Here is a 13,415-nt window from a genome sequence, read left to right on the forward strand (position 1 = left end):
AGAATTTCATCCCTCTGGCTGGCTTGTCAGTCGTGCGTGTTGCTGTTGTGGTGGCGCTGGTGTGTGTAATACACACACCCATGTCTTGCCTGGGTTGTGCGTCTGGGATCATTAGGAATCTCCCCTGTTAATTCGCTCAAGGTCAGTGTTCCTTCCATCTTGCGTCGCTGGGTTATCCACCCCACCCCCCACAAGTCATGCCATTAAGAGAAATCGCAGTGTGTGTATGCGCTCCCCCCCCCCCCCCATGGCCAGCCTCACACCTCCAGCCACAGGGAGATCCCTGTGAAAGGCACGTTCTGTTTTTTTTTACCGGAGTCTGGCTGGAAATGTTGAATCGCTTTGCTAGTTGCTAAGAAACTTCGGGCGGGCGGGGGGGGCGGGGGAGAGCTGCTTATGTTTGCAGCTTATTGAATGCTAGACTGAAAAGAGCCAGCAAGAGTGGGAGGAAAGAAAGTGGGGTGCTTTGCAAGCTGGGAACCTGCAGGTGAACACGGGCTGAAATTTCTGTTTACGTACCTAAAACAGGTATGTGGAGTTTTGCTGCTCAGGATGTGCAAATGCACTTGAGGTGTGCGTTTGTACAAGAAAGCTTGACTGGTTGCAATAACCCAACAGGAGAGCAGTTGCTTTGCATACAGAAGCTCCAGAGTTCTGCATGCTTTGCAGCCAGACTGCTTTGCATGCAGAAGCTCCTGTCGTCTCTGGGTGAAAGGACAGCAGAAGGCTCCCTGGTCCAGGTCCTTGCAAAACAGCTGCCTCTTGGAGGATACCAAGATGCCAGAGGGTGGTCCATTAGGCTGAACAAGGTACTGCTCCATCAACCTCAGTCTGTTGTCAGCCACCTGCTTTCTTACTTACATCCTCATCATTATTCAGCCGAGGGGGTAGCTCTGCCTGCCAGCTTCTTCCTTCTTAGAGTTTCTCCTTGTAGCAGGGAGAATGGGAACAAAACCAAAATTAGTTGGCCCCTCCAGCTATTGGATGTGGTACCACTTACTGTTGGCCTTGTCTTCTGCCCTACCGGCCCCAGTGCACACTAGTGGCAACCAGATGCTTCTGGGCTACATCACTCATCATCCCGGACCATCGACCATGGTGGGAGCTGGTGTTATCTTGTCAGTCCCCAGGATAGAGGGTGCTGGGGTGGGCAGACAAACAGCCTGAGCTGGTGTAGGGCAGCTCTCTGTGTCCATAATGTAGCTGAGTAGTAGAGCACCTGCTTTGCAGTTCCCATCATGTGCAGCTGGAAGGACCCAGGAGCAACAGGTGGAAAACCCTGCCCACTCCAGACCTTGGAGACCTGCTGCAAGTCAGAGTCCATAGTCAACGCTGCTTCCAGGATTAGGTGAACAAAGAGTTTGACCTTGGATATGGCAGCTGGCTATGGTTAAAGCTGCATCTGAGATAAATAATAGCTTGAAAGAAGAAAAGTGCTGAATTGTTTTCTGATGGTGCGCTCATGTGTCGTAGCATCATGTTAGAAATATGCTTTCCTCCTGGGTGTGTGGAAAAAGGGAAGCTTTTAATGTTTAATAGACTATGGTATTTTAATATTCTGTTGGAAGCCGCCCAGAGTGGCTGGGGAAACCCAGCCAGATGGGCGGGGTATAAATAATAAATTATTATTATTATATTATTATTATTGCCACCCGTAGAGTGGTTGTTGTTTTAAAAATAGTGTGAGTGTGTGTACAAACACATACATATATATGCCTTTCATACAACTAAATTCCACTAAGTAGTCATGTCCATCAATTTCAGTGGGTCTCCTCCAAAGATAACCAACTTTGGATCCAGCCATTTCAAATTAAGGTGCCAAAGGCTTGGCATGACAGGCTGTTGCAACCAAACCGAAACCTTTTGGGGGAAAGCAAGAAGCTAGTGGTGAAACTCATTTCTGAGAAGAGGTGTGTGTGTGTGTGTGTGTGTGTGTGTAAAATTCCTGACTGCTGCACAAAATCCACCCAAGGCTGATTTAAGTGCATGAATCAAGGAAGAACTTCCTTGCCACAGCATTTTGTTCAGTGGTGGGCTGGCCCATTATAGCCAGTCCATAGGAGTCAACTCCCAGGGGCCGAGAGGGCTTTGTCCCCACCTAAAATATTTGAGGGGGCCGGGGCCCCCCAAAGTCGATGGGTATTGCCATTCAAATGGCATGCGTACAACACATCATGTGATAGATTATACAGATCAGGGCTTAACCCCCCCCCCAATATTTTGTTCAATATTGGCACCTCTGAGCCAGTCTAAGATGATCTGGCTCTTTTGAAGCCTAAGGGCATCATCCCCTTGTGGGTGGGACCAAAGCCAAAGTGGGTGGAGCAACCAATATGACTCTTAAACTTTGTACTGTAGGCTGTGCTCCACCCACTCCAAAGTCAGGTGTTTGTACGCACATTCAAAGATGGGCATCACCACCCCGACAGGCAAGAGGCACTGTCAGCGTTCAAGGACATATTGCAACTAATCAAAAACACTCAGGGAAGGTGCAGAGCAGGACCTGTGAGGAATGTAGCCGCTGGGGTGGGGGCATGGCTTGGCTGGAGTCCTAAGGGCCAAATACAGCGGCCTGGAAGGTTAATTTGCTTTCCTCCCCACCCCCCCATGCTTGAGGCTCCTCACCCCTGATGTAAGCTTTGAATATTAGGTGTCAGTTGTTAGACTCCTCTAGTCATCAAGGTGTCTTGGAGCATGTGTACCAAATAACAGCTTTCCAGCTCACCTGAAGGTAGCCGTTGTAGGGATTTGTAAGGCATGTGAATCAAGGCACTGCAAAGTACTCTAAGGCACTTGCAAGCCCCCTATGTTTTTTTGGGGGGGTGTTAGGAAGGGCCATTTAGAGGTCTCAGTTTTTATGGAAATTTTGAGGTGACATACATTTTGGAGTCTGACTGTCAACTCCAGCCAGCATGGTTGTATGATGCTGGGGATAGCTCAGTTGGTAGAGTCTCATGCTCTACCAACATTTCCAAGGTTGTGGGTTCAAAGACCCACTTTGGGCAAAAGATTCACGCAATGCAGGGAACCTCATGGTCTGTTCCAACCAGTGGCGTAGCGTGGGGGGTGCAGGGGGGGCCGGCCGCACCGGGCGCAACATCTGGGGGTTAGGGGGCGCAAATACACGGGTTAGGGGGTGCAAATTACTTGCCTTGCCCCGGGTGCTGACAACCCACGCTACGCCACTGGTTCCAACTATAATTCTATGTAAAGGTGTTGTAGGCCAACATATCTGAAGAACATCAGCTTGTGCAAGGCAATTGCATCTGACAAATCCAACCCCCTGCGAGCCAATTTGTGGATATTACCAAGCATATGTTATATTATATAATATTCTGAACCTACCATTGGGTTAGCGGTGGGTGCTTATAACAAAGTCAAGCACACTTCTGAGGATAGGCAGAGTTCCCGTTCCTCACCATGGAGATGGTCTCCAAGCAATTATGGGAATAATGATTCAGAGCTACCTTGTAAGGTTTAGCAAGATGCGGTTGGCCCATAACTCAGTTACAGAGCTGTGTAGGCAAAGGGCCTCAGGTTCCTTCCCAGTTAAGAAGAACCAGCCGATGGGAAGGTTCTGTGCTTGTGGTTCTGATCACCTGATGCCACTCTACCCCACTATTGGGTAGATGAACAAGCAGGTGGGTTGACACTTGGACAATAAGTTTGCTAGTAGTGTGCACAGCAGGGGTAGCCAATGTGGAAAGATGGGAGTTGTAGTCCCAACAACTTATGGAGGGCACTACATTGGCAACCCCGGATAATAGAGGAGGAGGATGTTCCAAATGACTCTGCAGGTGTGTGTTTAAATGCGGTTAAACATGGCTTTGAAGGCGAATGAGGCAAATTCATGGAAGATGCTCAATTTATCTGTGGCCATTTAATCACGATGGCTTTATGAAGCTTCCATGTCCAGAACCAGTATATCATTCAATATCAACCCCATGGGGTGGGAAGGGGTGCTCTAGGGAGAGAAATTCCCTAGAGAGAATGTGGAGAGAAAATGGTGAGTGAAGTGAACAAGGGTGCTGCCCCATGTACGGTATTTATATATATGTTTTGCGTTGTTTATTGTCTGATTATTGCCTGTCACTTTGTTGCTTATAGTTTCTTCGTTTATTTGACACTGCCTGTGTCTCACTCTGTGTGTGATTGATACACACACACACACACACCTCGCATATGGTGTGTTGTTTATAATTTGTGGTGTTCTTTTTCCTGCCCTGCTATTTGTATCAATGAAGAGCAGGTTACTTAATTAACTAACATATTTAGATATGCTTTTCCATTCATTTTTTTTTTTAATGTGGAAATGAGACTGAACACATTGTGAATGAGCACATGCAGAATTGACATGGGCCATATATAGATAGATCCATCCATCCATCCATATGCACAGGTCATTTTTAACTTTAGAAAAACCTCCACTTTGCTGTACAATACCAGTGTGTCTTCTCCATTGCAAGGATGTGACCCCTCTGAGATTTATTATGGGTGCCCCATACTTAGAACTCCAAAGCCAGCAAAACCTCAAGGTCATCTGGCCTTATTAGGTATGTCTGTTGCGGAGTGTAACTGGACCCCACTCCATCCCTCTTCAGTCAGACCAGTGAGGTGGGTCGCAGTGATCTTTGCAAAGAACCACAGGTCTATTTTCAGTGCCTGCTCCTTTGGGACTCTTCCCAAAAGGAAGGCTGTTACTTTGGTGCAGGAATGAGGTGTGGCCACGTGTTTGCCAGCAAAACTATCTATTGTATAGTGTTCCCCCTGAGGGCATTCCCATTTTACTGATAGAGGACTGAGGCCAGAAATATTAGTGACTTGCAGAGCTAGGGACTGAAGTCAGACTTCCTAGACAGAAGGGTTTTTTTGGGAGGCTGGGTGCAACAGGGCTCCTGGAGCGCTCTGGCTTATGCTTCATAAACACTGTTTGTGTTTGTATGAACGAGAGTATGTATTTTAACCCCTGGGGGGAGAGACATTTGAATCATCGCCCCCATCGTACCATTTCCCCAGTGGTAATCAATGCCTGAAGCTGCTATTTAATTCCAGTTTTCAAATCCTGTGTCTTACCCTGAATGCAAACAAAACAGAGACAAGCTAATAAGAGAGCAGCGCCTTAGCAGGAAGGCATTGTCAGACACCGTGCTTTTTAGAGACAGGAGTTTGAATTTTTGTTGCTGCATGAGGTATTTGTTCTCCAAATCATAAAGTGTATCCCTGGAATACAGGAAGACAGAGAGGGAGAAGGGACTGTGAATGATGGCCCCTAATAGTAATAATAATAATAATAATAATAATAATAATAATAATTTATTATTTATACCCGGCCCATCTGGCTGGGTTTCCCCAGCCACTCTGGGTGGCTTCCAACAGAATATTAAAATACAATAACCTATTAAACATTAAAAGCTTCCCTAAACAGGGCTGCCTTCAGATGTCTTCTAAAAGTCTGGTAGTTGTTCTTCTCTTTGACATCTGATGGGAGGGCGTTCCACAGGGCCGGTGCCACTACCGAGAAGGCCCTCTGCCTGGTTTCCTGTAACTTGGCTTCTCGCAGTTAGGGAACCACCAGAAGGCCCTCGGCGCTGGATCTCAGTGTCCAGGCTGAATGATGGGGGTGGAGACGTTCCTTCAGGTAAACTGAACTGAGGCCGTTTAGTGCTTTAAAGGTCAGCACCAACACTTTGAATTGTGCTCGGAAACATACTTACCCTTTTGGCTCCTATCTATTGCTAGAGTTGCCAAACTTTAATCTTGTTAATCACTAGGATGCCTTATTAAAAGGGTGGGGGAAAGCTTGGCATGAGTTGCTAGCTTTTGCTGTTCCTCAGGGCTTTGTCCCTTGCCCCCAACAATGGGAGCATGCGACAGATGTGCATAAAATTATGTGTGGTTTGGAGAAAGTAGATAGGGGTACATTTTTCTCCCTCCCTCATAATACTAGAACCTGGGAACAAATAATGAAGCTATAATGTTGGTGGAAGATTCAGGACAGAGAAAAAGAAGAGAAATTCTTCATAGGGTGCCTAGTTTAACTATGAAATTCACTCCCACAAGATGCACTATGACCACCAACTAGAATAGTATTAGAAGCAGATTATTCTAAGACTCCCTGGAAAAGACCCTGATGCTGGGAAAGATGGAGGGCACAAGGAGAAGGGGACGACAGAGGACGAGATGGTTGGACAGTGTTCTCGAAGATACCAGCATGAGTTTGACCAAGCTGTGGGAGGCAGTGGAAGACAGGAGGGCCTGGCGTGCTCTGGTCCATGGGGTCACAAAGAGTTGGACACGACTAAATGACTAAACAACAACAGAGGAATTCTCATAGGGGAAATCAACAGAGGAATTCTCATAGGGGTATCAATTGCTACCAGCCATAATGGCTGTGTTCTGCCTCCACTGTTGGAGAGCGCTGTTGCATAACCTCCAATGCTGCCCAAATCTGGGACATCATCTTCCAGGTCTGAAATCCTGCGTGATGCACGAGACCTGCACAAAATCACAGATGTGAAAAAAGTCATGGCACCCAAAAACACACATTTTGGGGCAGTGAACGAGACCCCCAAATTCCTACTTTTTGGGGGGGTGAGATCTTGGCCAGAAATCATGCGAAAGCAGGGCACCCAAAATGGCTGCCTTGCTCACCTGGGAAAAGATGGGAAGTCCCGGTTTTTCTGGGGCAGTTGATGGGTATGCTGTTGTGTTCAGGTCCTGCTATTGGGGTTCACCTTGTAGCATCTGGTTGGCCACTTTGGGAACAGGGTGTCTGACTAGCAGGCCCTGGACTTGATTCAGAAGGTTTTTCTTGTGCTCTGAATATAGACATTAAAACAGTGAATTGTGTGGGGTGGATGCAGAAAAGGAGTGTGCCGTCAGTGGCGATCGGCTCATTGCTACCAACTGTGAACTGCATTTTAGGCAGGGATGAACTCCACTTGGAAACTCCATTCAGGAGCTCCTGAATGGAACCAATCCCAGCATCAAATTTTAAAAAGTGACAAATACAGCATGCTAAGGAACAATCAGAAATGCTGTTAAAGGCTTGTCTACACTTAGCTTTCCCCCTTTCTGGGCACAGTCCACACTGTAAAGCACTGTGTCCATGAGCTCTTCTTCTTCTTTTCCCTTGCATTTCCTCCATGAAAACCTGCTCTTTAACAGTGAATCAGAACAAATGACAATTTGGATTTTCTGTGGATTGCTGCTTGTTCCAGTTCAACGGTAAAGAATGGGTTTCCATGGGGAAAGCGCCATGGGGGGGGGAGCACTCTGACGCAGTTCTTTACAGCACAGACGTGTGCTTAGAAACACAGCACAAAAGGAAGTTGGGTGAGGCCTAAGTCCCCAGGTAATTACTTTCAAGCTGCATATTTACCTGCCCTACCTACTACCCCTGATGTCATGTATGATGCCAGTTATAGGGCAGGTGAGAATGGCTTGGGGGAAATGGCCTCATGGGCCAAATGAAGTAACCCTTGCAAATAGGCAAATGATGGTGAGAAGTGCAAAACAAATATTTGCTTTTAATAATAATAATAATAATAATAATAATAATAATAATAATAATAATATTTTATTATTTATACCCCGCCAATCTGGCTGAGTTTCCCCAGCCACTCTGGGCGGCTTCCAACAGAATATTAAAATACAATAGTCTATTAAACATTAAAAGCTTCCCTAAACAGGGCTGCCTTCAGATGTCTTCTAAAAGTTGTTGTTGTTTGTCTCTTTGACATCTGGTGGGAGGGCGTTCCACAGGGCGGGCGCCACTACTGAGAAGGCCCTCTGCCTGGTTCCCTGTAACTTGTCTTCTCGCAGCGAGGGAACTGCCAGAAGGCCCTCAGTGCTGGACATCAGTGTCCGGGCAGAACAATGGGGGTGGAGACACTCCTTCATGTTTTGGGAAGACAACACACACGTGGGGTCAAAAGAGCTTGCAGGTTGCAGCTAGACTTGTTACTGCACCAAATTGCAAGTGCTGTGTGCCATTTTCCATAGATTGTTGGTGCAGTAAGCTTTGGATTGCAGCAGAAAAGCTTCCCTATCAAAAATGTGTGATCAAAGGGGCTAACCAAACCAGAAATGTATTAGGCTGTATCTTTATTTATTATTCAATGCGGGGGAGAGCGAATAGAATACAATGAGCTCCGCCCTCCTCAAAATAGTGACGAGTGGGCAAAGACCACAAATAGAAATTGTTGGGGTTAATGTCTAGGTTCGGACTTGTGGAGCCAGCATTATAATTTGCAGTTGTTGATGTCAGCAGAAAAGAATTGGGAAAGGGTATTCTCTTGCTGTCTTCAAAAGGGCAGATGCAAACCACATATTTTAACCACATGCAGAGCACATTTAAAGCCCATGACTGCCCCAAAGAATCATGGGGACGGTAGTTTTCCCCTCACAGAGTTATAGTTCCCAGCACCCTTACGGTGTGGATCTGCCCTTTGTAACAAAAGAGGGGGAAATGCAATGCTGTTTTGCTGCTGAGCTGTTTTCTGTTTATACTTTTACACCAGAAAGTTTCTTAATTAAAAAAGAACAGAGCAGGGACGTAGCATGGGGGGGGGGAAGGGGTCATAGCTCTGGGCGCATGATTTTTAGGGGGCATGAGCCAGGTACCCCCACACAAGGATCCCTGTCCCGTCCTGTGAGCCCCAGAGCCTGGCCTGGCTGGCCTGGCCTTCGCGTCCCTGGCCCCCTTGCTGAATGGCCACCTGGCCAGTGTTGGGGTGGGGATTTGCCTGCCCAGGGCCACATTGACTGGGCGTACTCCTCCCTGCATGGGTGGCCAGGGCTGAGCTGGTACATGAGCTCCGTGCGCCCTCTGGCCCCCATGCACCCATGCCCAGAAGCAGGCGAGGGTTGGTCTAGTGGAGGGGATTCTGTTGGCCCTGAGCATCCTGCCTCTGCCATGCGCCAAAAAAGGATGCAACACTGCTGGTGTGGGAGCAGGGGAGGTTTTTGGCAGTGCTTTGTGGTATGTGCCTCTATTTTCATCTGTTGGAGGGGAGGCATTCATGGTCCTGGGGACTTGAGCTTGTGGTGTAATCCAAGCTGTCCTCCCTCCATTAAATATGAAGCAATTGCAGCTGCTCTCCAAGGCAACCACAGCAAGGCTTCAGGTTAAGAGACACCACAGTAACGTATCCCAGCTTTTTCTCCAAAGAGCTCAGAGCAGCCCCCACCGCACACGTTTTTATTTTTACTTTGTCATTACAGTAGCCTTGTAGGCTAGCCTAGGCTGGGGGGTGGCAATTGAGTCTTCCAGTGGGCTCCATGGGGATTTGGAACTGAGTCTGTCCAGGTCTTAAGTCCAACACACACACACAAACACACTCAAACCCCCATGCTCTTCAAAGATTTTTTTGGACTACAAAGTTAATCAACCCTATCCAACATGGCCAATGGTCAGAGATGGTGGGCGCTGTGGTCCAGCCACAAGTCCCACATCCCTGTTTATGCACATGCTGTTTTAGAGGTTAGGACTCTGATTGGCAGCCACTCTCCATGGTATTACCAGGAGTGAGGACCCTGTGCTCCTTCTGGTGTCTGACTATAGCCCCCATCATCCCTGCCACGTTGCCCAGGACAGATGGGAGTTCGAGCCCAACAACGGCTGGAGAGCCACACGTTCCCCACACCTTTCTTAGGCATTGGTCTTTCCCACTCCCTCAACCTCAGAGCCTATTAAATAAAGATGCTAAGGGTTTGAACTTGATACCAGTTACCTGGGAAACTGCTTCACAGCAGGTCAAACTATTTGTCCACCCAGCCCAGCATGTTCTACTCCAGGGGCAGCTAACCCGTGACTCTCCAGATGTTGCTGTGCTCCAGCTCTCACCAACTGCGGAACAAAATGTTCCCTGCTCCTCTCTTATGTCGCCTTGCTTTCTGTCTCTTTCTGCTTTCCACCTGTGGAACTGAATGTCTGCCTTTATCTTCTCTGTTTGGCTGGCTCTGCTTTGCTCTCCGTCTCCTAGCGACTGACGGTGGCAGCACCACCGCCAGGTAATTGTTGCCACGGGAACTCCATCCTAAGGCATCTGCAATCCCCATTGTGGTGCAACCGTTTCCCCTTCCCTGCTTCTCCTAGATATGTTTGTGTAGGGCTGTTGTGTTCTCTCAGAAGCTGCAACCAGACCGGTGGGTGTCTTGCCTGTTTGCCTTTCAAAGCTGGCCACCGTTGTTGGAGACATGCTGCTTTGGGTTTGCTCCTCTGAGGCAGGAAGTCTGCACATGTCCCAGGCTAGGATCTCTAGTCCTGGATCGTTGGTGGGGTGGAAGACGGCATGTGTCAGAGCAGTGTTTCTCAAACTTGGGTCTCCAGCGGTCCTGGTCCTGCTAAGTAAGGGTGGTGGGGGTTGTAGTCCAACAACAGCTGGAGACCCAAGAAGAACCTCTGGGGCATCAACTGTCTTCTCCAGCTCTGGCCTCTCATCTGATGCAGAGCCAGCAAATGGTTATTTGGGTTGACGCACCAAGTCCCATGAGTGTGTTTGTGTAGGCAATCTGTAATAGGACAGCTTCTTCCCCCACCACAGGGGTGAGGAACCTCAGGCCCAAAGGATGAATGTGGTCCTTCACTTCTGGTCCTCGTAGCTCTTCCGGATCGCATGCCCTGGCTCTGCCAGCCACACCTCTCACTGGCCCTGCTTAGCGTTGGGAACAGCCATGCCTGGCTGGAGGGTGTCTTTGTACTCCAGTCGTGCCTCTGGATGGACGATAGGGAGGGAGGCATGGATGGGTGCAGAAACCAACCTATGTCCAAAAGTAAAATTGATATCAGTTGCTCTGCTCATTTTGCCTCTGGCCTTGCCAACCACTGGCACGTGGCCCCTGGAAGGTTGCCTAGAAAGAAGTGTGGCCCTTGGGATGAAAAAGGTTCCCCTGCCCAACCACCTGTGCTGTTGATGTGGTACTTTCTTCTCTCCCTCCCTCCCCTCCATTTATCTCACAGGAGAACAGAGAAAGAGTGAAGGAGGTTGCTCAGTAAGGGAAAAGGTTAAGAAGCAAAGCAGCAGCATCTTGATGTTTTGCAGACTAGGCCAAGCTGGGAGCTGACTGAAATTTTGCTCCCCTCAGTTGCGAAAGAGGAGACTGAAGCTTCCCCAAGGATCTCAACCAAGTGCTTTTGGGGTGGCCTTTGCCAAGCTCTGCAGCCTTCAGCCTAACTGAGCCCTTTGTTGTTGTCTTTTTTAATTTTAATTTTTTAATTCCAGGCAGAAGAACTCTTTGTCCCAGAATTTTTCAGGATGGCAGCTGGTAAGTGAATCCTCTTACTCTTTGCCTGACTTGGTCTGCCTTATTGCTCTTTCGGCCCAGTTCACAGACCAGCCCACACAAACTGGATTTGAGGAGTAGGTCTCTGAGTTTAGGTCTCTGAATACCAGTTGCTGGCAATTGCAACTGCGGAGGAGAGTGCTCTTGTGTTCAGGTCCTTTTTGGGGGGCTTCCCATTGTTGGCCACTCTGATAGTAGGGTGCTGCACTAGGTGGGCCACTGACCTGATCCAGTGGGCTCTTATTATTATCCTTCAGGTCTTCTTATCCAACCTCCCTCTCTGTCCAGCTACAAGACGTTATGTCCACCAACTTGGTTTTAGAAAGGGGTTGAGAGGAGAGTAAGAGGAACAACTGAGGAACGAGGACTGCAGCTTGATTGAGGCGAGCAAGAGGGGCGTGATAGAGGTGCATAGGATTCCGCATAGTGTGGAGAGGGAGAGGGAGTTTCTCTCTCGCTTTCTTACAATGCTAGGACTCAGGGCCAAGTTGAATGTTGGGCTCTTCAGGACAAACAGAAGGAAGCAGCGCATGAACAATGATGTAGCAAAGGCTGCAAAACTTGGATGGGGTTAGAGCAATTCATGGAGGATAAGGCTAGTAATGACATCTATCCATGGTACCTGTGTTTTCCCTCCACTGTTGGAGGCAGTAAGCTTCTGAACACCAATTGCTGGGAGTCACAAGTGGAGAGGATGCTATTGCACTTGAGTTGCTGCTTGAGTGCTTCCCAGAAGGGGGATCTGGATGGCCCCTGTGAGAACAGGATGTAGGACTACATGAGACCCCTTTGGCCTGACTCAGCTTCAGGTCTCCAATGGAGCCCATCAACACCTGTTATGCCCACCCCACCCCATCTTTCATGGTACCCGCAAACAGCACCAGGTGACCAAGAGCTGCGATGTAAATTTTGCACAACATCCCATTGTGATGTTACATCAGAGGCACTGTCAGGAATCCAATGGTGGATTGGATTTGGTGGTGGACACATTTGGGCTGCACTGCTACCACACTCTGCCTCCCATACGCCAGCCAGCCCTGGTGCCCCCCCCCCCACAGAAGGGTCCCCTCAAACCTGGAGTCGACTCTCATGCCTTCTGATTGGCCTTACATGTCATTTGAATAGTGATAGGACACATTTTGACAGTCCAAATACACTGTATTCCATCTTGCCAGTAGGTGCATGCCTTGCAGCGTTACTCTAGCTGCATTACGTGAGTGTCAGTGGAGGCTGGTGCATCAAGGCGAAAGGGGCATCACCCTACTCATCTCAGCTTGCCCTCGGCCAGCCTCCACCTGCCTGCCTGCCTTCTTTCTTACAACCAGGGGGTGTCTGTGCCTGCCAGATTGCTCCACTGCTGCCTTAGTCTCTGCAAGCTCAGCCATCTGATCTGCACCATGTGGGCTGAGAGTAGCATTGTTTTTGCATGCTTTTGTCATGTCTTCAAATACAATTGGCTGTATTAGCCCGCCTGTTTTTTAATGAATGAATGAATGAATGGGAACCTGGTTTGCTGACAAAAGTGAGTTCACTGCACAAACTTAGGGCTCATCCACAGTTCTGCTTTCCCCACCGCTTTCCCTTAGAGAAACTCAAATCTTTACTACAGAATTGGTGCAAATGTCTATTGGGTTTTCTCCAGATTGACATTTGCTTTTATTTAGCAATAAGGAGCAGGTATCCTGGGGGAAAGCAGAAGGACAAAGGCTAAACCACACGGGGCAAGAGGAAAGCAATGTCTCACCCACACTTCCACTTGTCCTGTGCCCAGAAAGTGTGGGTCTGACTGGTTTTCCTGAGGTGGTCAGCCTGTGTCTGGGCTTTGCCACTTCAGGAGGAGGCTCACAGGTCTGAAAGTTTCTCTATAGATATCAGTTCTTGGGCAGCGGCTCTCTCCCGGCCTTTGCATCTGAGATCCTCTTAAACAGAGATTGTACTGAGGACCCTCCATAGGAAAAGCAGCTGCTCTGTTCTGAGCTGCAGCCACTGCCAGCCATATCCACATGTCATGATGAGCAAGGGCTGCTGGTTGCTGGTGTGCTGGTCTCGGCTGCCCAACCACACCTAGTGTGCTTCTCCTCTGCTACATGTCAGAGAAGCAACCCAGGAAGCCACAGTTAAGTTTGGCT

General features: G+C 48.5%; 1 protein-coding gene across 7 annotated transcripts in view; it reads left to right on the forward strand.

Moving 5' to 3' along the window:
• AK1 (adenylate kinase 1) overlaps positions 1-13,415 on the forward strand; it is a 64,628-nt gene that overhangs the window by 21,034 nt on the left and 30,179 nt on the right. For 6 of the 7 annotated variants that reach the window (XM_083597336.1, XM_083597338.1, XM_083597337.1 and 3 more), the window contains one exon: positions 11,226-11,268. In XM_083597336.1, coding sequence (XP_083453462.1) covers positions 11,226-11,268 — 43 coding nt within the window. Of the gene's footprint in view, positions 1-77; positions 142-11,225; positions 11,269-13,415 lie in introns of those variants that run through there. The other variant, XM_083597342.1, reaches the window with a different exon arrangement.

This window comes from Podarcis filfolensis (assembly GCF_964270895.1).
Source record: "Podarcis filfolensis genome assembly, chromosome: Z".
Classification (NCBI taxonomy): Eukaryota; Metazoa; Chordata; class Lepidosauria; order Squamata; family Lacertidae; genus Podarcis; species Podarcis filfolensis.